The sequence below is a fragment of the Etheostoma spectabile genome, chromosome 16, assembly GCF_008692095.1.
Source record: "Etheostoma spectabile isolate EspeVRDwgs_2016 chromosome 16, UIUC_Espe_1.0, whole genome shotgun sequence".
Classification (NCBI taxonomy): Eukaryota; Metazoa; Chordata; class Actinopteri; order Perciformes; family Percidae; genus Etheostoma; species Etheostoma spectabile.
In genome coordinates, this window is record NC_045748.1 from 8804474 (window position 1) to 8828211 (window position 23738).

At 40.4% G+C, this 23738-nt stretch overlaps 2 protein-coding genes across 2 annotated transcripts in view; one reads left to right on the forward strand and one right to left on the reverse strand.

The window, feature by feature from the left end:
- Positions 1-1472: 1472 nt before the first annotated feature.
- Positions 1473-8545, reverse strand: ccdc80l2 (coiled-coil domain containing 80 like 2). Its single transcript, XM_032538979.1, has 12 exons — positions 7888-8545; positions 7698-7786; positions 7372-7545; positions 7112-7263; positions 6648-6971; positions 6207-6447; positions 5868-6024; positions 3799-3935; positions 2916-3067; positions 2667-2770; positions 2284-2364; positions 1473-2073 (listed from the first exon to the last, which is right to left on the reverse strand). Exons 1-12 carry the CDS (start codon positions 8162-8164, stop codon positions 1739-1741), a joined length of 2223 nt encoding a protein of 740 aa, XP_032394870.1. The 5' UTR covers positions 8165-8545; the 3' UTR covers positions 1473-1738.
- A 5414-nt stretch (positions 8546-13959) lies between these two features.
- The window catches only part of nnt (nicotinamide nucleotide transhydrogenase), a 37709-nt gene continuing 27930 nt past the window's right edge, over positions 13960-23738 (forward strand). Inside the window, 4 exon segments of the mRNA XM_032539583.1 lie at positions 13960-14068; positions 16955-17170; positions 22995-23224; positions 23368-23585. Of these exon segments, the coding sequence (XP_032395474.1) occupies positions 17017-17170; positions 22995-23224; positions 23368-23585 (602 nt within the window). The 5' untranslated portion in view covers positions 13960-14068; positions 16955-17016.

Genomic DNA, 23738 nt, shown 5'->3' on the forward strand with positions numbered 1-23738 from the left:
TGGCTGCCATTCATTTGAAATTTGGGAGGTACATTACACCAACATGCAAATGTGATCATTCAGTCCGTTCCTGTATGTGTTATCTTGTTATTTTGATGTTATTTGCCTACCTAAATGTAGCTTTCCAAACCTACAGTTACAGACTTCTACTTTTCTCTTACTGTAGATGCCGCTCCACTAACAGATGCTAACATCCACATTTAGGCATGTGTGGTATCAGAGGTCATGTTTTGCTTTTAAGAATTGGATCAAATGGTCAAAAGACCCAGCAATAAAAAAGACAACAAACATCACCATATTTATAAATGCTCATTTAAAAGTTGACATTTTCATTTTCATGGCCAAAAATGGCTCTTTTGGTAGTAAAGGTTGATGACCCCTGGTCTTTGTCTATATGAATCACGCTCTCCTTATTATAAGATAATGTTTGTTTGTAGATAAATATATAAAACCAAAAACAGTTTTTGGCTCCCCTGATTGGATGGTAAGTACTGAAAGCCTTTGCAGAAGGATAAAAGTTATTTGTGTTGTGGTTTGGGGTTTTTGTTTGGGTGTATGTTTCCCTTCCTTTGGCCTCCTTGTGTTTTTTGTCTGTTTTCTCTGTGGTCCTGTGTTACTGGCACTGTCTTGCTCCCCTGTTGCCGTTTGTTCTACTGTCCGCTTTATTTTGGTAGTCAGCTTCCTGTCTTGTCTTGCCTTGTCTTGTCTAGCTCACTTTGTTTGTCTGATTGTCCAGCCCCGCCCTGATGTGATCCACCTGATGTCTCACCTGTTCCCCGTTACCTCATTACCTCCTGTATTTAACCCCAGTGTTCCTTTGTCTCTTGTTGGATCATTCCAGTCTTGTTTGCATTCCAGTCTTGTTTGCTTGTCCGCTGTCGCCCTGTGTGTCTTCCAGCCTACTTGTTTCCCTGTCATCCTTGGCCTACCTGTCGGAGCTCCAACCACCCCCTGTGAGTTTTCCCTGGTGACCTGTTTTTTCCCTTTGGATTTTGCCTGTTCCATGAGCCCTCGTTTGGATTGTTTTTTGGACTCCTTCCGTTGCTCCTGTGTTTTTTTTGAACTGTGGCACTTATTAAACTTTAGTTCCCTTTGCCTGCTACTCCGCGTCTGGGTCCTTCTTCATGCTGTCCCATAACAATTTTTTTTTTTTTTTCAAAAAGAACTGTTATAAAAGGATGCCCTGAGGAATGTTTTGAATCCAGCATCAACAAATCTTTGTTTTACTGACCCTGAGGTGTCTGACTGTAACATAAAAAAAAAGTTCAGCTCTCCCTTTTTGTGAATGTGTTTTGAAGAAAAAAAAAAAGTTCAGCTCTCCCTTTTTGTGAATGTGTTTCAGAAAAAAAGTGGACAGAAGTGTTGCCAAAAGGCACAATATGCTCAGCCTTGGATGGACCTTCTTTTTGTCAAACTGTTGCTGTAATCTGCAAACAATAACAGAACACCACGTTTTAAAAAAAAAACAGTTGAAGGGTGCACATATGCTTTTATTAAGACTTTCTTGAAATGAAACATTCAATATGTTCTGCTCTGCTTTTCAAATGTGTTACTTGTAAACATAAAATATTCATCTTATAATTGTGGGCCTGTGAAGATGTGAGTCCTGGACCTGTGAGTCCTGAAGATGGCTTAACCTATTAACTTGCTTTTATGTGTTCATGTATTTGCTTAGTCATCTCAAGAATTCAGGTGGCATTTCTTCACTCCACTGTATCTTCTTCCTCCTGCTCTCTCATCATTCCTCTGACTGGTGATACAAGTATGTCTCCTCGGCCCTGTCTTCATCATAGCCGTGATAATGCCCCCCCTCACTGCCTTCTCTCCCTCTGTCCTCCGGGCAGTGGATCCCCAGTTTCTTCTGCAGCTTCTCCTCCTGGAGGCGTAGCTCCATGGAGTCCACCAGGTCATAGATGCTATCCAGAGACCACATGGGTGATGGGAACCATGCCTTGACATCGCTATCCTTCCCTACAACCAGCATGCTGAAATAGTCCTTACTGATCTTCAGCTGTTCTCTCAGATTGTTGACCATGTTGGGGGATAACGGCTCAACTTCACTCTGACTACGACCTGGAGGAAGAGTGACAAGGTGAAAAGTAAGTTGTAACACCTTAAAAGGGTGTTAAAAAAGTTGGAGTCCTGGCAAACACAGTTCAACCTTGAATTAAAAATTGTTGGGCATGCCTCTGTATATTTACATTAATATACACAACATTGATACAGGTACTGTTTCCATTACAGTCCCATGTACCTGTGCTAGCTCACATTACTGTGACTCACCGTTAAGGGGAAATAGTTCAACCGTTCCTGATGCTTGGTCTCCAGTTCCAATCAGCTTCAACATGGCAAAGTGGCGAATGCCTGCAGAAAGACCCAAAAATCAGGTAGTCTGGAGGCAGCATAATACAATGTGCAGGTAGCATAATACAGTGTTTTACAGTATAAATAAGAATATATTATAGTACAATTTATACAATACACTTCTTTACATGGATGACCTTTTTTATGTAAAAATGTTGTTATGTAATTATGCCAAAGATGGCAAACACAGTGTTGGTTTGAATGTCAGAAGAAACCTGACTCTGTAACATTTTCATATTCCCCCAAAACTACAGAGCAGACAGTGTATTGTTTAGCAGATGTATGTGTGGTGTGTTCCTGACCCAGGTTACACTCCTGTCCACTGAAAGCAGAATGCTGCTGTTGGAAGGAGTAGTCGTCCTCAGACGGAGCAGAGACGAGCAGCAGTCTCCTCTTAGACATGAACCTAAATATCCATAGAAACAGCATTTTAAGGTCTATTTTTCAGTGTTATGTGACTGTTACATTATACATTCTACCCAAAGAGGCTCCATGATGTTTGTCTTGTTGTAGTATTGGGTAATAATTAGCACTGGATTACAGTACAGTACCTGAGCAGTGAATCCTCAGCTTCAGGATTTTGCTTGCCATTGGAGCAGGACAGAGGACTCCTCCTTTCCTTTTCTTTTTCTGAGCGCCTTGAGGGAAAGTTGTCAATGTACTCGAACAGAGCAGCACTTGATGGAGGAGCCTCAAAGACTCTCTAGTTAAAAGATAAAAGCTAATTAGGCAAAAAACAACAACAGAGAAACTAGTCTAGTCAAGGGTAGTGGATTTGTATTGCATGGAATAACATTTCTGTAGTTCCTGACGTAGCCTAAGACAACAAAATATGGAAAGAATATTGTAAAAACATTGGGATGAGACCGCTGGATTATTTAAAAAATAAAATGGAGATCAATTGATTAATTTGTAAACCTCCATTAAATTATGATGGGTTGTCTGTAGAAGAGATGTGTTGTTGTGCTAATACATATAAAGGGGCTATAGTGTGCAGACCTTTTCTTTTTCTTTATGATTAAAAGTTTTTCTTTTTTAAACAACATACAAAACATACAATAGCCCCCCCCCCCCCCCCCCCCCCCCCCCCCCCATGTCTCCACCCACCTGACAATGTTTTCATTGCCGTCTACTATTGGTCCAGCACCTCCCTTCAATGGTATTTGGATCTGCGGAACACTATTTGTTGTGAAAAGGATGGCAAAAGGACTGAAAGGATGGCACTAACTTTGACATAACATTTTATAAGAAGTCCTGTCCTTGTGACTTTTGCACTGGCATGGCAGAAAAGGGGAATGTTCTTATCACGCTGAGCAACTGTGTACTTGACTGCTTCCAGGTGTGACCACGAGTAGGAGTGGTGCTGAAAAACGAGCATGCATGCTTTTCAAATCCATATAAGAAAAGAGAAAAAAATGCAGAGGAGAATCATACATTGGGCTTAATGTCGTAGTCTGTGACGGTCATGGAGAAGAGGTCAGAGGACGACAGGACGAACTCTGCTCTCAACACAGAGACCAGGCCTGAATCTGAGAAATGTTCGGACTGGTCACTGAGTGGAGGCTCCGACTCTGAAACACAAAATAAATGAATAAGGGAATGTCCATTTTTGTTGAAGGGGCTATAGGAAAAGTTTTGGGATCTTTAGTCAAAATAGACTTGACCCTTCCTTCACCAGCAATTCATTCTTTTATGACCCTCTAAAATAATAAGGAAAAGAGGCATGACCCTCCCCAACAACTTCTTGATGCCTTCTGTACTGCATTGTTCTTGACAATAATGTAAAGATAGCCACTGTTTTATACAACAGTGACATACATGACTTAACCTCTGCTTTCTCATCTTAAACATCATACTCCGCTGTTATGGTGGCCATTTCAGTAGATTCACTCTCTAATGTTGTTGTGGGAACACAATAAGCATGGAAACTCAATGCACCCTTCCTGCATTACTGTATTACTTCAAATACTAAGTAACTCCTCTAGTACACTAGTAGTCACATAAATGAAACAAAACATTGAGACCATTCAACAAAGCACACTGGGCAATAACAAATATAACACATGAACTGGTTGCTATGGACTTCTCATTACGCTTCCTCAGTCGTTGTATATTTTAGCATATAGGTAGAGCTGTCGAAGCTAAACATTATCCAAAACTCCATTTCTCAACGAGCGTTGATTTGGGAACTTGCATGCTTCCACTCCTTCCTCCTCAAATGGCTTGAAAAGCGTGTTATTTGCTCAATTTCACAAATAGTCTCCGGGATCGAAAGGATATTTCAAGAGTACGCATTGGTGCCTGAAGTGTGAAGAACGCGAGGATTACGACCTGCCAGCACAGGGCAATGCCTGCAACTACTGTGGACGCACACATGTACACCACCTGCTAGTCCCAGAGACCTAGATGGGTCAAATATTTGAGGGTTGCCAGAAAGCTTTCTTATGTAGTTGACTACAGGTGAGGAGGCCCCACCCTAGCCGCTCACTCAACAAAGCACTTGGACAGTCATTAAGCTCCACACTTCACACTAAGCTAGTTGATTACCCTTAACAGTTTCAGTCACTTTAAGTAAAACCACTCAAATCTTTCCAAAAACACAGAAAATCCAGCAAAAACACACAGCAGGAGTAGAACAAGTAGAAAAAGCAGCAGAACCCAAATAAAGTAAGTGCTTATCTCAATATCTAGCTGTCTAGTAGTCCGTTTCATCAGAAGTCAAATGCACTCTGTCTCTTAATGTTATTTTACTTACATTTGACATGGTTTATGTTCTTTGCGTTTCGGCTGTTGGCCGCAGTTAGCTATATATCGGTTGGGTCAGACCCATCTGCTAGCGATGGGGTGCTGAGACTGAGAGCTACATGGAAAGTTATGCAACAAACCAGCCATTTTGAAATTTTTCTGTTTTAATGACTACAAAAGTTATCATTGTGTTATCATTTAGCTCAAAGTACCGTTGTGTGGGTTATAGTGCCTATGTACGCCCTCAGAGCTGCTAGCATGGCTGTAGACTGTAGTCTTGTTTTCCATTGAAATGGCTGCTGTTCAGCTGCTGCCTCTCTTGGAAGTATCCACATTATATTAAAAACACCACCACACAATAAAAAATGTTGGCAGCACAATCACAAAGCAGACTATAGCTGATTGTTTTGAAAATAAATCGAAGTAAAGAGGATGAGGCTTAAAAAACACCAGTATGATTTTTTTCTTCACAACAAATACAAGAGGGAAGAAATTCCCTGTTTCAGAGCCATTGAATTAAACCTCCACTACTACTACTATGATAGCAACGTATTTGCTTTGGTTAAAAATACAGCATGTTCCTCTTTTGGTTCAGAATATTCCAGCAGTAGTGGTATATGTAAAAACATCTGCTTTAGATTTTCCGATTACTACTTGGATCACCCCCTAGAGAGAACCTAACCAAATGTGTTAGATGCAAATTTGAAAACAGCCTCATTTAATCACACAAAAGTGTAAAAACACTCCACACTGCATACCGAGCTGGTGGTGTCGCAGGGTGAGTGTGGCGTCGCTTCCGCTTCCCACAATGGTTGCCACAGTGATCTTCCTAATAGCGAGGTCACAGTGTTGTTTCTCGCTGTTGTCTTTCTGCTGGATGTACAGCGTTGCATCTCTGCTGGGCGTTGAGATCAACTAGTACCAGGACATCACACACAGATATACATCACTTAAAATGGATGATAGGGAGGTGCAAATGTCTTATAAGTCCATGCATCTTTGCATGCATTTACAATGTGGATGTACAACACGATTAGAACTAAAAGACACATGTACACACATGTTGACAACAGGATGCAAAAAGAGAAAGTTCTCACCATTAACCTTCTTTTTCCCTTTAAACTGTCCAAAAACTCCTTCAGTGCTGTTTTATCATTCTCACTGGCCTCTCTGTTGGACTTTTTCCCTCTTCCTTTCCCTTTCTTACCTTTGTTCCCTTTACCCTTCTTCTTAGAGCTCTGTTTTTCCTGTGAGTCATCCTTTAAATTTTGCCCTTTTTTATCTTCCCTGTTTTTCCCTTCATGTCTTCTATAACCTTCTTCCACAGTGGAGTCAGGCCTGCAGTAGAACAGAAAAAAAGAAATGACTTTAATGTTCATCCAGCACTAAAAACAAAACCCACCTCTGTCTGGTTTAAGGGAATGAGGAAGCATGACAGACCAGATGGGAACACACAATCTAAACAGGGTTTAAAATCAATCGAACATCCGCACGCTAACAGCTGTTTGAAAAATTGACCATAAATATGAAGATAGCACCTGTCTTTCTTCACATCTTTGTTGCTCTTTGACACAGATGTGTGGCTGTGCACTCTTTCCTGTCCATTAGAAGTGGCTCGGCCACCACTGGTCGAGGCCTTTCCCTTCGTGGACCCCGCAGCAGGCACCGTACGGATAACAAACCTCGACCGTCCACTCAGAATATCCTGGATTTTGCTCTTCAGGACAGCTTTTTTGTCCAGGGGAGGTTTTCTTTGTAATGCCACAACTGAAGTCATATTCCCTTGCCTCCGAGGGCTCGGTACCGTCTTCTTCTTCATCTTTTTCCTTGTCATCACAACCTTCTTTTTAGGGGTTTTACACCTAAATAAAATAAAAACATAGTTTTCCAAACTTTGAAATTGGGGTCATTCTTCCTACATAAAGCACCACTTTAAATTGAAAGTAGACTGAATGAACTTGTGAAATTCTTCCTCCATTCTCTATTAGTGTTATAATGGAACCTCAAATTGGATCCTTTTCTTGTCATCTTTTCCAGTTTCCTCATGGGGAAATGATCAATGAGCTCCAAAACGGCCTCAACTCGGACCGCATAGGGGAAGCGCTCACTGACCCGAAGGTTCTTCTTCAGAACCAGCATGGTGAACCCTTGCTCCTGAAACAATTGGTACAGTATGAAACCTACATGTCAATTGAATTAAAATAAATGATTCAATGTTTGTAACATGCTTACATTTTGTCAAGATAGTAACTGTTTACTTACCTGGCTGGTGAGCTCCAGGTAGTGCAGCAGTTTGCTAACTGTGTCAGGGTCCAGGCTCTCCACTGTGGCGTCTCCTTGGAAAGTTGTTTTCTGGATTCGACCTTCCATCATGGCGTTCTGGATGATGGTGATGATGAATGTGTCTCTTTCTGCTAGACGGCAGTTGAGCCCTTTCTGAGAGAGATCAGGGCGAGACAGATAGAACAGATATAAAGGGGACTGCTTTTAGTGAAATTCCTTTGTATATTTCCCCAATAAAAGGAAGCAGAATAGAAAAATAATCTCCAACGGGTGTATCTGAAGAGAAAAATAAACCAGTACAGTACCTGCTCCATGTCTTCCAGCTGTTTCTCCATCAAACGGAGGTAGTGATCATCGTGTGATGGGGCTGTTATCACCCACAGTCGCTTTTTACCTGGAGTGGAGTGTGTGTGTGTGTGTGTGGGGGGGGGTACAGTACTGTAATTAGGTAAACAGACAAGTAGATACATTAGCTGATCAGTACATTTGTCTTGCCTGCAAAGTCAGCCAGGAAATCTAACTCTGTAGCCAGGCTTGATGAGGACTCTCCAACTCCTCTGTTGTCTCCATGTTCTTCGTCCAACCCCAACCCCTGCTCAATCCCGGGAGGCAGGTCTGAATAGTCTCCCCAGTCCCGCACATTAGGGTCCAGCTGATCCTTGGGCTTGCTGCGACTGATGCCCGACCAGGCGGTGAGCAAACTTGGGTAGCTGAGGCTCCATAGAGCAGCAAACAACAGCAGAGGCAAGTGTGACTTATAGAAATCAAACATCCTTACTGACTGACTGTTGAGTGGTTGGTTTGTTGATCAGATGGAACTGGTTAGCGGCTCACAAATCCCCCTCTGATTAAAAAATGCATTTGTGCTAGATCGTAGGCAGCAGTGTTGCATCTGAAACAGACAAGATGGATTCAAAAATGATTTAGGAGTTCACAAGCTCTAGATCAACAAGCACAAAACTGAGAAATATCTATATGTTGAATCCAAATTCAGGACCCCATTAAAGGCTGAAGGTTTCTCTGTCCTTTATAGAAACAGGTGGATCAAATCTGACATGAATCTTGAAGGTAAAAAGACAGCAAAGACTGCAGTGAAGTTAACCCCTCTCACCAGCAGAGAGAGACTGACTGGGGAGACTTCCCTCTCCTTCAAACACACACACACACACACACACACACACACACACACACACTCCTGGTTCACATTATACACCAGAATCGTTAACAGGAAACTCCTGGAATTTTCTTGGACTTCAAAGCGTTTTCTTGCTAAAAAAAATCTCTCTCTCTCATTCTCTCTCTCTCTTTCTCTGTCGCTCTCTCAAAATCTCACACCACACACTTACACACACTTTCTGTGTGTGGTGTGCTGCTTTGTCCCACAGCTGACTGGGGGTAACTTTAATGTCCATTTTAAAAAATAAAGACAATCACTCACAGAAATGGGAAGACATCTGCTCTTTTGTGTTGTTGATGAAGAGGCTTGCTTGCTTCAGGGGTGCTGCTCTGACCTCTGACCTCCCTCTAGAGTGGGGCAAGTGAAGAGAAAATATCCCTGCAAGGATCAAATTTCTTGCATGTGGTGAAGATTTGACAGTGTTTTTTACTTCAACATTTGTCGCTATCCATCAGAGACTGGCACTGACTATTGTAGGCTGCCTTGCACATGGAGGAGAAGCAAAGAATTTAGAAAAACTGAGCATTGACAGAATAAAGGGGTTAACGTGAGAGATTAGAGTGAAGACAGTTCACCTTTTAGCCATTTGTTCAACAGGGGTTAAAGCTTTTTACTGAAGGGAAATGGCCTCCTTAACCATAAATAACCCAGACAGGCAAATGGATGCCGCAAGTCTAGGAAAGTTCACACCAGTTCAAAGTTGGGGTTATGAGGCAAATGTGCCCACAGGCGAGTTAACCCTGAAGACTTTCTGCAAGGAAAAAGGTAATTATTCCTCCCACTACTGCCCCATAAATGCTCCCCTAACTAAAATCTTAACCAAAGTCTGAATCTATCACTTAATGCACAACCATGTCTACTATCATAACTTATTCCCTGTCATAAATTGTTCTTAAAGTATATTATTTATTTTCTTGTTTGTCAAGCAATTCTATTATGTTTATATTCTTGTCTTTTCATAGTCATAGTTAATATTTAATAATAAGCCATTGCACTGTTCAATCCCTGCACTGTTCATAGCACCTTAATATGGTCATTGCATCACATGGTCAGTCCATACCAGACTTTTGTAATCACTTCACAAATTGTTAACTCTTTAAATTTCTATGAGTGATTTTTATGTATGTGAGATATATGTGTGTATGTGTGTTTGTTGTGTTATGGTTGTCTAAGCTACTGGATGCCTAAAATTTCTCTTGGGATGAATAAAGTATCTATCTATCTATATATCTATCTATCTATCTATCTCTATCTATCTATCAATTCCCACCAGGATTCAGGACCTAGAAGTGTCCCTTTTAACAGGGGATATAAGCATAAGACAACAAGGCTCCACAAACTTATAACCAGAAACTTGACTCCTTTATGTACAGCCTTTTTTAAAGTAAGTAATCACTTGTTTCCAAAATGTGGACATTTATAGACCTGCAACTAAGGAAACAATATAAGCTCAGAGCACAAACAGCAAAAACTAAAAAATCCATATGGGAATGGGACTAGGATTGATCCACGATCCTATGGTTTACTCCTTTTTATGTAAAGCCAGTAGAGTCACCATAAATCAAAATTTCTATAGCCTCTGATATAAATAATCCAACATTCAGCAGTCAATCAACATTATTTGACAATTGTAAAGGGTCTTCATTCTATCCTTGATATTCAAAATAACAGGGGCAGCACACATGGCCGTAAGGAAAAGAAGAGAATTCTTTTTTTTTTTAGAATAAAAGGTGGATCTGCAATGCATGATATAAACGCAGGCATATACTTAATATAGCGAGGTACATGGATGTGTAGTGTTAAACACTTTGAAAGTATTGAAAACTATGACTGTTAAGGAGCCTTATGATCAGAAATGTTCATCCACCTGTTCCCTGACCTCACAGCATGTTTGGTTACATTTATAGTTTAAATCACTAAAGAAGAAAAACAAAAATGAAGAGAGAACAATAGGAGAAAAAGAAAACTAGAGACAATCAAGCAAAGCCAATGCAATTAGAAAAGCTGTCTTTAGGGTGAAACGCTGAAATGAGAACCAGGCGTAACAACAATGCATTCCACTCTCTGAGCCTGATAAAGAGAACCAGATGATCAGTATGTGAGAAAGAGAGTATATATCATGTATACACAGTTCATATATTGTACTGTACAGTAAGTGAAGGGATGTGTTGGTGCAGAGTGAATAGATATGCTGATAATAAGTATTAATGCATTGCTCTTGTTCCTCACATTCAAGATTTACAGTTAAAAGGAAGCCAACCACCTTCTAAGTGTCTCCACAAGCATAGAAACCCAAATGCAATCTGTCCCTCAAGAGTAAAACATTTATAGCACTGCAGGAACGAGGCAACATGCATGTGACAATTCAGCAAACACATAATGTAATAGTGCTGGAGAGGAGAGAATGGGCTCCACCTCAGTGGCCTTATATTTTATTTCATTATGTATCATGGAAGTTATAAAGCATCCAGAAACATGTGAAAGTAATAGTTCAGAAATCCTACCAGCCCACATCTGTTTATAATGAAGTGATGCTTTTGAAAAGTGTTTTTTTTAAATGGGGGTACGCGTACCCCTAAGGGTACTTTGGAGTACTGCAAGGGCACGTGAGATTTTTGTTAAATGCTCATATAAAAATATGTCATGCATAATTCCTGAAATAATTATGCTATAATAATACATGAATTACTTGATGGATTCTGAACATTTAAAATGTGACATTTAAATGTTTTTCAGTTACAAGGTTGGTGTTCTATCGCTGCCGACACTGTACTGTTCCTCTTATGTAGACTTTCTTTTCTAAAAAAAGTGTTTTGCGTTTGTCAGGGGGTACTTGGCTTAAAAACACAATTCAAAGAGGATAAATTATTGAAAAAAGTTTGAGAACACTGCTTTAGAATACACATACTGTGCAACAACGTCTAAAGCACCCTTTCCAGTGACCTCACACCACCGTCCAAATGACTGAAAACACTGGTTCACACAGTGTGTGTATGATTGTCTGCATCAGTCACACTTCCCAAAATGAAGGCAAGGTGTTCAAAAGTGGAAATAGGGTGGGGATGCTGTGCAAAACCAAAGACCTACTTGTATACATATATAATACATTTAGTTAAAAAGATATAAATCACATCATTACAACTAATGGCAGCGAATAATAATATTCTTGTATTTATCAGAATAGAACATACCAGTACACTAAATGTTATATCACAGGTGCATTATAAGAGCAAATTATAGCTATTCTAAAGGTACAGGTAGAAAAAACACGTACTTGAAGTATGTTTTAACATAGTATACAATTTTGGTAAACAAAGAAAAAAAATAGACTTATCATTATGTTAGTGTATACAAAAAAATACAAAGAAATTTCCATCAAACAAGCTTTTAAGCACATATACCTACCCCAAAAATGTTCCCAGAAAAATGCCCAGTGCGTGTTTTTTAGATAGATAGATTGATAGATAGATAGATAGATAGATATTTATTGATCCCAAAAAAAAGGGAAATGATGGTGTTTCAGCAGCAAAATCAGTCACACAGCACAGAATATAAATATAAATTAAATACTAGGATATAATATACATACATACAATATACAGTATTCATGAAATAATAATAATATTAATAGGAATAAAATAATAAGAACAAATATTTGAATATATACAGGATGGGAATACAAAGATGTGTAACTGCTTAAACAGTATGCTACAATGTAAATAAACCAATTGGCAGGTTACTTAGTGCAGTATTGTGGTGTCTCAGAGTCTCATCTAGCACCCAGTGATGATGAAGTGTTAAAGAGTTTTATTGTCTGTGGTAGGAATGATAGCGGGCCATGCGACATCGAAGCTGACGGAGTTTCTCGGTGCTCCTCTGTTGGACCAGTGTGGGCTGGAGAGGGTGGTCAAGGTAATCCATGATGGATATCAGTTTGTTCAGAGACCTCCTCTCCACCACAGCTTCAAATGTCTCCAGTTTGCAGCCGATCACGGAGACTGCCTTCCTGATCAGTTTGTTCAGTCTGTTTGTGTTGCTGGCTACGATGCTGCTGCAGCAAAAAGGCAGAGGAGAACAGAGCGCTGGCCACAACAGACTGGTCGAACATCTCCATCATTCTGCTGCACACGTTGAAGGAGCTCAGCTTCCTCAGAAAATAGAGTCTGCTCATCCCCTTCTTGTAAACAGCAGTTTGTAGGCCTATCAGTAGATGTACTTCCTTTGAAATATCAAAACATATTGAAAAGGTAAAATGTATTTCCAGAAAATATGTAATCAAACATGTTTGTACATATCTGCAAGCCTGGATTATCAACTGGGCAAAATAAAGCACTTTCTCCAGAGCTCAACCTTCCCTATGTGTCACACCTGGTTTGTTGTTTTTTAATTGAGAATTGTTTCAGGGGGTGGCTTGATGAAAAGCTTTCCATGGCTAAAATTGAAGATATTTGGTTTAATGAAAGGAATTCACAAAAAACACTTCTTGAAGGTGTGCAAACCTTTTCTGATATTGCTTGATGAGACCTAAATGTCGGATTTATGTGTTTGCTGCTATGCTGCACCCTTAATCTGAGCAACCTTTCATTTTGTAGGCCTACTCTGATACTCTGGTGTGTGTGTGTGTGTGTGTGTGTGTTTCTTTTCCCCATCTGTTTCTGCTTTTTTAATTACTGTTTTGTCTAATGTGTTGTGTTACTGTTGTGAGAAATTGAAAATAAAGTATTTAAAAAGAAAGGTTGGTCCTGTTTTATTTCCAGACCATGAGACCCTGTCAACCTGTTAATCTCTCACTCAGTGTGAACAGATCTATCCAATCCCCTGTGCAAAGGATTACATGGTATAGATAATTGATGGGTGGATTGATGTTGCTTCATACACTTATAACAGGATGTTTTGAAGGCATATTCAGATATAAATCCATGTGCAAGTCAAATTGTTAAGCTTTAGTGTAGAAGGAAAATGGATCCTAAAAAAGACTGACAGACCAAATTGTATCCGACAGTGCAGTGCTAAATATAAAATGGTAAAAGAGCGCTTCTTAGTGGAAGTATGTAGAGTTGCATTTTCAGTAAGCTACGTTTTTAGACGCCATTCTTGATATAGGCTAGTAGATTACACGTATACTGTATGTGCTTATTAATCAATTTCTTCATCATCGAATATGTATTTACATGGTTTGTCTATTTAGAGATACTCGCCGTAAATAAAGCTTCCAACAAAGTTTTTTTTTAAACAAAACGTGTGCCTAAATGAAGCCTTGCTGTAACTGAGAATGTTTGTGATAATACAGAATTATTAAATAAATGAGTAAACAGTTGTGTAGGCTTCAATGTGTATGTTTTAACTTATGCCTCGGTGACAGCACAGACAAAGTCATCGGATATCCTCTGATGCATCTTCTCATATGATCCCAATTCGTCTGCTTTTTACCATTCACCGGACATCTTCCGGGTCGACAGAGTGTTCGCCTGCTGAGCAGAGCCAGGACTATTTGCAAAGGTCAGTCGAGTTGTCTGCCGCTAACCTTCCCACTCCCACTTTTAAGCGTGCATTTGTTTCCGTTTGCATTTCTGTGGTTGTGTAAGGTTTTTTTTTTTTAGTCATACTTCGCCTTCATGCACGAGACAGCTGTGTATTAGCTACCAGCTAAAGTTAGCTTAAATGTTAGCTTTCGAGCCCGGCTACATTTCCCAGAAACAATGAGAACTGCCTGGTAATAGTCTCAAACATCACCGACCACCTACTGGGTAGACGTCAAAGATGGGTTAGCCAGATGTTTCTGAAAGCCATTCAGTCCTGACCAGGATCAATTCATTCAGCAAAAATCCAACAAGCTTTTGCAATATGCAGTGTTCATCCATTTTTATAAGCTAATGTTGTAGTGTTGCCGGTGTTGTTAGCTTTCTGGTTTTTCCACCTATTGTTTTCCGAGCCTGTCCAGATGCCGTGTAAACCTGTCAACGGCTACCTGCGTCGACAGATTCGCTACATATTCGTAAACATTTTACTGGCATTTGCATGTCGCACCTCAATATAAACTGTACTGAACTGAATATCTGAGCACTATATTACTACAACATTCTACCGCGGGAAAAATGTGTTTTAAAAGAAATTAGGATGCTCCTTGCCGCGCTGGATTCGAACCCTCCTCAGCAAAAGTAACTTCTAGCATCTAAGACCGCTTTGCTAACCACTACACTATCAACAATGTCACAAATTGATGACTTATCTGATTTCTCAAAAACAACAGGTTACCTTGATTTAGGCTCAAAAACATAACTAAATCGTGCACTATAACCTTCTGCTGTACCTCTGCGCTACACATGGCAGCACACAGAAACTGAAACAATGGGTCTGAAACAACTGATTACCCTGGGCTGGAAACGTTTCTTGGATTTATGAAAAGAATCAATATTTCTATTGACATGGCCACATGCCTACATTTACGTTTCCAAAGTTATACAACGCCATGTTTACGAGAGAAGACAAGTGGAGAAAACTATTTGACCAATAAAGGAACCCCTGCTTTTCATTTTATGACATTAAGCCTTAACATGTTTGCAAATATTTCCACACACCGTCTTCCAACCTCATTTATCTTGCAATCACATTAAAACACAGAATTTTCTGAATTGTTCTGAAACAACTTGCAACGGTGCAGTCTTAAGACGAGTGTTGAAAACAACGTTCACCTTTCATCTTCAACAACATGTTCAAATAAACTATTAAACCTAATCTTACACCAATTTCAAAACTGATTTTCTGATATCCGGGTGCATAGGTGACACAATACCCTATAGGCTACAACAAAAACAATTCATAAGGTTGGGCGCAAACTATTTTCACATTTCTTAAACAGAACTTTGTATTGTAGGCAGGGGTTTCATATACTTATCTTCCGTCGTAAACATATGTTGTAGGTTATTGGCATTTGCCTACATCTGCTTCTTTTCATAAACACAGGGAACTTATATCTTATACTTATAGAAGCTGTTTGAGAGCCTCAAGATCATGCGTTTCCAGCCCAGGGTGACCAGTTGTTGCAGACCCATTGTTTCAGAATCTGTGTGCTGTCTGGTATGATTTAAAACAAATCCTTGCACATGGATAGCACAGAGGTGTAGCAGAAGGTTATAGTGCACAATATAGTTTTTTTTAGGCCTAAATTAAGGAAACCTGTTGTTTTGGAGTACTGAGATAAACAGTGATTCAAGGCCTACTACTGAGAGAAAATAAAGTAATGTGCTGGAAAGTAACATTATTATTGATGGTGTTTTGTGGATAGCAAAGCGACTTTGTGTGTTGTTATTTTTGCTGAGGAGGGTTCGAATCCAGCGCAACAAAGATCATCCTAATTTCTTTTAAAACACATTTTTCCTGCGGTAGAATGTTGTAGTAATATAGTGCTCAAATATTCAGTTCAGTACAGTTTTTTATTGAGGTGCGACATGCGAAGGCCAATAAAATGTTTTTGAATATGTAGCGAATCTGTCAACGTGGGTAGCCTTTTGATAGGTTTACACGGCATCTGGACAGGCTGGACAACAAGTTATTTTAAGACATCAACTTTGACCCACTTTCACTATTTTCTGACAGACTTGGCCTAATATTAATAATGTCAAAAAATAATTGACATGACATAATTGACAACCTACTTTGAAAGTTTCAAAATGCCTACAGACGCATGCTTTGAAATGACAGCGGCCTATCCGTTGCACTTTAAAAGAATAATACTGATTATTGATCCTTTGACTCATCTTCATAACATTATACCAAGTAGGTCAGGCTCCGTTAGTGGCGTTAGTGGGACACAGTTGATTTACCTACTCTAAAGATTTTATTGTGCCTTTGTGCTAATTTGCATAGTGGGACATGCCTTCCAGGGCTGCAAATGACAATTATCTTTTATCATCAATTGATTAGACTAGTTTTGCAATTTAGTCAATTAATTGTTTAAATTAAGTCTTTTTTATCCTTAAAAATGGGACAAAATTGCACATTTGCCTGCATTGGAGCAAATACCATGGCCGGATTTATAATGTGCCTCCAACAGCCAGAAATTTGTGGATCTTCCCTACATTTAAATGCATGCAGGGAAGTGTGTGACCTATTGCATAAACATAAGGTCATAAGTGTGTGTTTACACAAGGGAACAAGGGGGACACTGTAGGACATATTTCTGTGTACATACTACTGTGTACATTTCTAGTACATACTTTTTCAAATGTGAGAGTATTTGCAATTGAATTGAAAACTGACATTGATGCATAGAGATATTTCCCTCTCTTTTACACAGTTGCATCCTCCTGTTATTCCTCTTTACCCATAATCCCCCTCCTCTCTCTGTCTGCCATTGCCCTTACCTTTCACCTGTCTCTTTCCCAGGAGGGGTGCTGTCTGCCCTATTGAGCTCCTCCTTGTGTGTGTGTGTCGGGTGTGTGTGCACCATGGCAAGCCTCCTACGTGTTGTGGCGGCCACCTGCTCGGCCCCCTTGTTCAGCAGTGTTTCCTGTGTGAAGCTGCAGAGCGGCGGTGCTATCAAATCATCAGGCCTTCGCTTTTTCAGGACCCACCAAGCTCTCGCACGATGTGCCAGTCCAGGTAACACAATGCACACACACTGTGATTTGGCATGGGCAACGTGATAGAACCATTTACAGAAACCATTTAATGCTACGTTACTGCAAATAATAATTTTACATACACTACCGTTCAAAAGTTTGGGGTCACATTGAAATGTCCTTATTTTTGAAGGAAAAGCACTGTACTTTTCAATGAAGATAACTTTAAACTAGTCTTAACTTTGAAGAAATACACTCTATACATTGCTAATGTGGTAAATGATTATTCTAGCTGCAAATGTCTGGTTTTTGGTGCAATATCTACATAGGTGTATAGAGGCCCATTTCCAGCAACTATCACTCCGGTGTTCTAATGGTACAATGTGTTTGCTCATTGGCTCAGAAGGCTAATTGATGATTTGAAAATCCTTGTGCAATCATGTTCACACATCTGAAAACAGTTTAGGTCGTTACAGAAGCTACAAAACTGACCTTCCTTTGAGCAGATTGAGTTTCTGGAGCATCACATTTGTGGGGTCAATTAAACGCTCAAAATGGCCAGAAAAAGAGAACTTTCATGAGAAACAGAAGCCTCACAGGTCCCCAACTGGCATCTTCATTAAATAGTACCCGCAAAAAACCAGTGTCAACATCTACAGTGAAGAGGTGGCTGCGGGATTCTGGGCTTCAGGGCAGAGTGGCAAAGAAAAAGCCATATCTGAGACTGGCCAATAAAAGAAAAAGATTAAGATGGGCAAAAGAACACAGACATTGGACAGAGGAAGACTGGAAAAAAGTGTTGTGGACGGATGAATCCAAGTTTGAGGTGTTTGGATCACAAAGAAGAACGTTTGTGAGATGCAGAACAAATGAAAAGATGCTGGAAGAATGGCTGACGCCATCTGTTAAGCATGGTGGAGGTAATATGATGGTCTGGGGTTGCTTTGGTGCTGGTAAGGTGGGAGATTTGTACAGGGTAAAAGGGATTCTGAATAAGGAAGGCTTTCACTCCATTTTGCAACGCCATGCCATACCCAGTGGACAGCGCTTGATTGGAGCCAATTTAATCCTACAACAGGACAATGACCCTAAACACACCTCCAAATTGTGCAAGAACTATTTAGAGCAGAAGCAGGCAGCTGGTATACTATCGGTAATGGAGTGGCGAGCGCAGTCACCAGATATGAACCCCATTGAGCTGTTGTGGGAGCAGCTTGACAGTATGGTACGCAAGAAGTTCCCATCCAACCAATCCAACTTGTGGGAGCTGCTTCTGGAAGCGTGGGGTGCAATTTCTCCAGATTACCTCAACAAATTAACAGCTAGAATGCCAAAGGTCTGCAATGCTGTAATTGCTGCAAATGGAGGATTCTTTGACGAAAGCAAAGTTTGATGTAAAAAAAATCTTATTTCAAATACAAATCATTATTTCTAACCTTGTCAATGTCTTGACTCTATTTTCTATTCATTTCACAACGTATGGTGGTGAATAAGTGTGACTTTTCAGGAAAACACGAAATTGTTTGGGTGACCCCAAACTTTTGAACGGTAGTGTAAGTAACATCAGTACAATAAGGCAAATTCTTTCAGTAGAAAGCAACACAATGTTGTTGCCAAGATCTCCACCAATGTTGCATGATCTTGCAAATCTGTAGACTGGAAATTACTTCAAATGTTCCTCTTTTGATTGCTCACCTGGCTGATAAGTTAACCTGATTAGTTAGTAGCTCTTAAGTAACCACTTTAATTTTTTTAAGCTTTACTCTACTGTACTGTATGTGCTACAGGTGATCTGCAACGGTTCTGATAAGAAAGTAATTGTTAATAATCAAAAATGCCAAATATTCTCTGGTTGTAGCTTCTCAATTGTGAGATTCACTAATTTTCTCAGTTTTTATATAGTTGTACAATTAATCTCTTTTTGACTGTTCCTCGGAGAAAGCAAGCAATTTGATTATGTCACTTGGGCTCTGGGAAAAAGGTAAAGGTATTTTTTGTTTTTTTTGTTTACAATTTCCTGACATTAGTTGCAGCAATTACTAGTGGCTTATTGGCTAGCATGATATATTTTTCATAGTAACTGAAAGTGGATGATGGCACCAATAAGTATAAAAATAACATGTAGTGTACTTCTTTCTAACTTTCGAGAGAAAAGGCTCGGGTACAAAATTGTGTAAATGTGAGCAGTTACATAACCACATATCCCATGACTTGGCTCCTTTTTTATATCTATGGCTTTGTCACATCAGCAAAGGTCAATGGTACAGCCTTGCCTGTATTCAAGGTAGTTTCTGTCTAAAAGTAAATGAGATCATAAAGGGATGGTTTATTCCATGGATACCAGGCACATACCAGGTCCTGTTAGACTCTATAGTTAATCCAGCTGTTGAATGTTTATAGATCCATGGTCTACTACTACTACTACTACTACTGAGCCACATTAAAGCAATGCCACCTGTAGCTCCTGTGTGCATTCCCATGTACTTGTGTATCAGGTGCAACATTGTGGCAGGTGGTAACATACTCATTACATTAACAGAGCTTAGAAATTCAGCACTAGAGTGGACTGACACGTATGCTCATTCATACCGTTGTGCTTCGTTGGCCTTGGCAACTGGGTACACAAATCAGTCTGTCACTGTCATTTTTGCATGCTTATTGCTTTTTAGTTCCTTCTTCATTGTAATTGTTTTGAAGAAGGTAAGCCCCTGTTTAGGCCCATTAGAGGTTAATAAAACCAAACGGAGTACATCTTTCCTTTACTCTTGTCTTAAAAGTTTATTCTAGAGGTCAGTGTTGCTACCTGCATTTACATTCAGCACTCAGGTTTTTTTTTTTCCATTTACCATGCCCTCACGCTGTACACAGTAACCTGGCAAAATGCCGTGTGTGCGTGTGCGTGGCGTGTGCTGGGTTCATATATGTGTAGGTGGGTGTTTAAGGGGTGCTTGTCACCTGGTTCATGCCCACATTCCTGCTGTTTAGCTAGCGCCAGAAACAGCTGGCAGCGTCTATTCCGGGCACACAAGTATTAGCTTACATGCTCTGAGAGGAGGGGAACACACCACACACACTTCATATAGATATGGACGTGCTTATGCTCTGACCTCTAGGGAGCCTATAGCCATACAGTACTATAGACTGAGGCAGTGTGTCCATGTGAGACTGCTTTATGAACAAACTGTTACTGCCATTCTCAATCTTGCAAGCACTACCAGCTTAGATGTACTGGAGATGTTTGTTTTTGGGAATAGTGTTATGAAAAATAAATACAGTAATTATGCCTGTTGGTTAGCGGATGCTAACTACCTAAATCTGTGTGTTTTTCCAGGCATTTGAACAAGGCACCAACTGTGCATTAGTGGGGGTGTGCAAAGTGTGAATCAGTTGTACCCCCTCTGTGCATAGTACCCCTTGAAATGAATGAGAGGAATGCGTTTTTTTTTTTTCTTCTTCACATTGTGTCCATGGCCCTAAAGGTACATTTGGGATTTCATTTTAGGTGTTTTTACCACTACTATGTGTATATCTTCAACTGACTGCTACCTGAGTGCTGAGTTTGTTGGCAGAAACGAATGGGACACAGTGCATACATTGGCATTTGGTGACTCTTGGTTTATAGAAATGTAATAATCAAATAGCTGACTATTGTTTTGGCTGTCTTGTGTTGTGGAGCTTTTTGTTAAACAAAGGTTACTAGAGGACGGGTCACAACAGCAGGGTGAGAGGAAAGGCAGCCTGTCAGAGCCTTGTGTGTTTATGTATAGACAAGGAGACGGAGGGAAAGAGCTGCAGTGGAATTTTCCATAGGAGCTGAAACAACATGTGACCTGCCTGTCTCTTGGACACTAGACCTGAATACTAAAAACAACACACAATGCACTGGCTGAATATAATTATAGTTTAGTGCCTTTGTCATAATCATTGTATTGCTTTATAGAAGAAGACATAGTTTACTAATCCCAGGGGGAAATTTTACGTTTGCACACTATTATTATACACACACACACACACACACACACACACACACACACCACACACACACACACACACACACACACACACACACACACACACACACAGGTGTAAACAGGACCTATACATTAAAGGGAGAGATGTCAGAGCGAAGGGGCTGCCCATTGAAAGGCGCCCCGAGCAGTTGGGAGTTTTGTGCCTTGCTCATGGATTGAAAATATAAGCATTCTACTTGTACTGTATATTGAAAACAACAGTATGTCTGTATCTTACTATCCGACTTTAAAAAATGACAAGCTGGCTGTGTGGCTCTAGATACAGCAATGCCACTTGTTCAGTTAATGATTTGTCAAGACTGTGTTATCTTAAAAACAAGCCTATAGGATCGATTCTCATTGAATTTTGTACAGAGACATTCATGGTCCTTTGACTGTCGACTCTTACTATTGTTGCTGGAGACTGACCTTGGGTGTCTGCCTACAAAGGCCATTGCACATACAGTACAGTATTCTTGGCACACCCAGTTTTAACTCTGCTCATGGCCATTTCATGTGGAGATTCTCCTTGAAGCTACAGGTACAATGAGGGGAAAAACCTATTTGATCCCCTGCTGATTTTGTACATTCGCCCACTGACAAAGAAATGATCAGTCTATAATTTTAATGGTAGATTTATTTGAAAAGTGAGAGACAGAATAACAACAACAAAATCCAGAAAAACGCATGTCAAAAATGTTATAAACTGATTTGTATTTTAATGAGGGAAATGTGTATTTGACCCCTCTGCAAAACATGACTTAGTACTTGGTGGCAAAACCCTTGTTGGCAATCACAGAGGTCAGACGTTTCTTGTTGTTGGCCACCAGGTTTGCACAAGTCTCAGGAGGGATTTTGTCCCACTTTTCTTTGCAGATCTTCTCCAAATCATTAAGGTTTTGAGGCTGATGTTTGGCAACTCGAACCTTCAGCTCCCTCCACAGATTTTCTATGGGATTAAGGTCTGGAGACTGGCTCGGCCACTCCAGAACCTTAATGTGCTTCTTCTTGAGCCACTCCTTTGTTGCCTTGGCCGTGTGTTTTGGGTCATTGTTATGCTGGAATACCTATCCACGACCCATTTTCAATGCCCTGGCTGAGGGAAGGAGGTTCTCATCCAAGATTTGACGGTACATGGCCCTGTCCCTCTTCCCTTTTGATGCAGTGAAGTTGCCCTGTCCCCTTTGCAGAAAAACACCCCCAAAGCATAATGTTTCCACCTCCATGTTTGACGGTGGGGATGGTGTTCTTGGGGTCATAGGCAGCATTCCTCCTCCTCCAAACACCGTAAGTTGAGTTGACGCCAAAGAGCTCCATTTTGACCACAACGCTTTTACCCAATTGTTCTCTGAATCATTCAGATGTTCATTGGCAAACTTCAGACAGGCATGTATATGTGCTTTCTTGAGCAGCGGGACCTTGTGGGCGCTGCAGGATTTCAGTCCTTCACGGCGTAGTGTTACCAATTGTTTTCTTGGTGACTATGGTCCCAGCTGCCTTGAGATCATTGACAAGATCCTCCTGTGTAGTTCTGGGCTGATTCCTCACTGTTCTCATGATCATTGCTTTTTTCCCTCACTGTATCTGCCTGAGAGAGTATTTTCCTCTGTTCTGTTGCGATGTTCATAATTAGATATTTTTTCTCAAATGATCTCCTATTTCTTAAATTATGAATTCCAACTTGTGAAAGAGAAAAGTTGCAATAGCTGCATTTATCAATTCAATCAACAAAATAACTATTAAGTATCCTGTTTATTGTTTGTGTATCTGTTTTAGAATGTTTTAAATACATGAATGGATAACAGCTGTCACTTATGTCATATGCTCCTGTACTGTTTCTCTTTTCCTATGCAGGTATTGCTTACAAACAACTCACAGTCGGCGTACCCAAAGAAATCTTCCAGAATGAACGTCGAGTGGCGCTTTCTCCCGCTGGTGTCCAGGCGCTCATCAAACAGGGTTTCAACGTCGTCGTGGAGTCTGGAGCCGGGGAGCCTTCCAAGTTTCCTGATGAACAGTACGCCCAGGCTGGAGCAACAATTAAAGACATTAAAGATGTCTTGGCATCTGATGTGCTGGTTAAGGTAGGTGTGTGTGTGTGTGTGTGTGTGTGTGTGTGTGTGTGTGTGTGTGTGTGTCTCTCTGTCTGTGTCTAGTGGAATATTTAGTTTTCTCCTTCATGTTCTCCCTGTCCTGATAATGTTTAAACCATATGTCTGCTCTCCAGGTTCGTGCTCCCATTTTCAACCCTGACTTGGGTGTCCATGAGGTGGAGATGATGAAGGACGCCGCCACTTTAATCAGCTTCATCTACCCAGCTCAGAACCCCGAGCTGATGGACATGTTGTCCCAGAAGAAGGCCACCGTCCTGGCTATGGACCAGGTGCCCCGAGTCACAATCGCCCAGGGTTTTGATGCACTGAGCTCCATGGCAAATATCGCAGGGTATGTACACGGGGCCTTCAAGAGGGATCGTGTCTGCTTGAATATCTCACTGATGTCATTTTCTATCTAAGATAGATACTGCACTTTTATGTGTACACATATTAACAATCATGTTTTAAAGCTTTAGTGCATAACTTTTTTTTACATTAATAA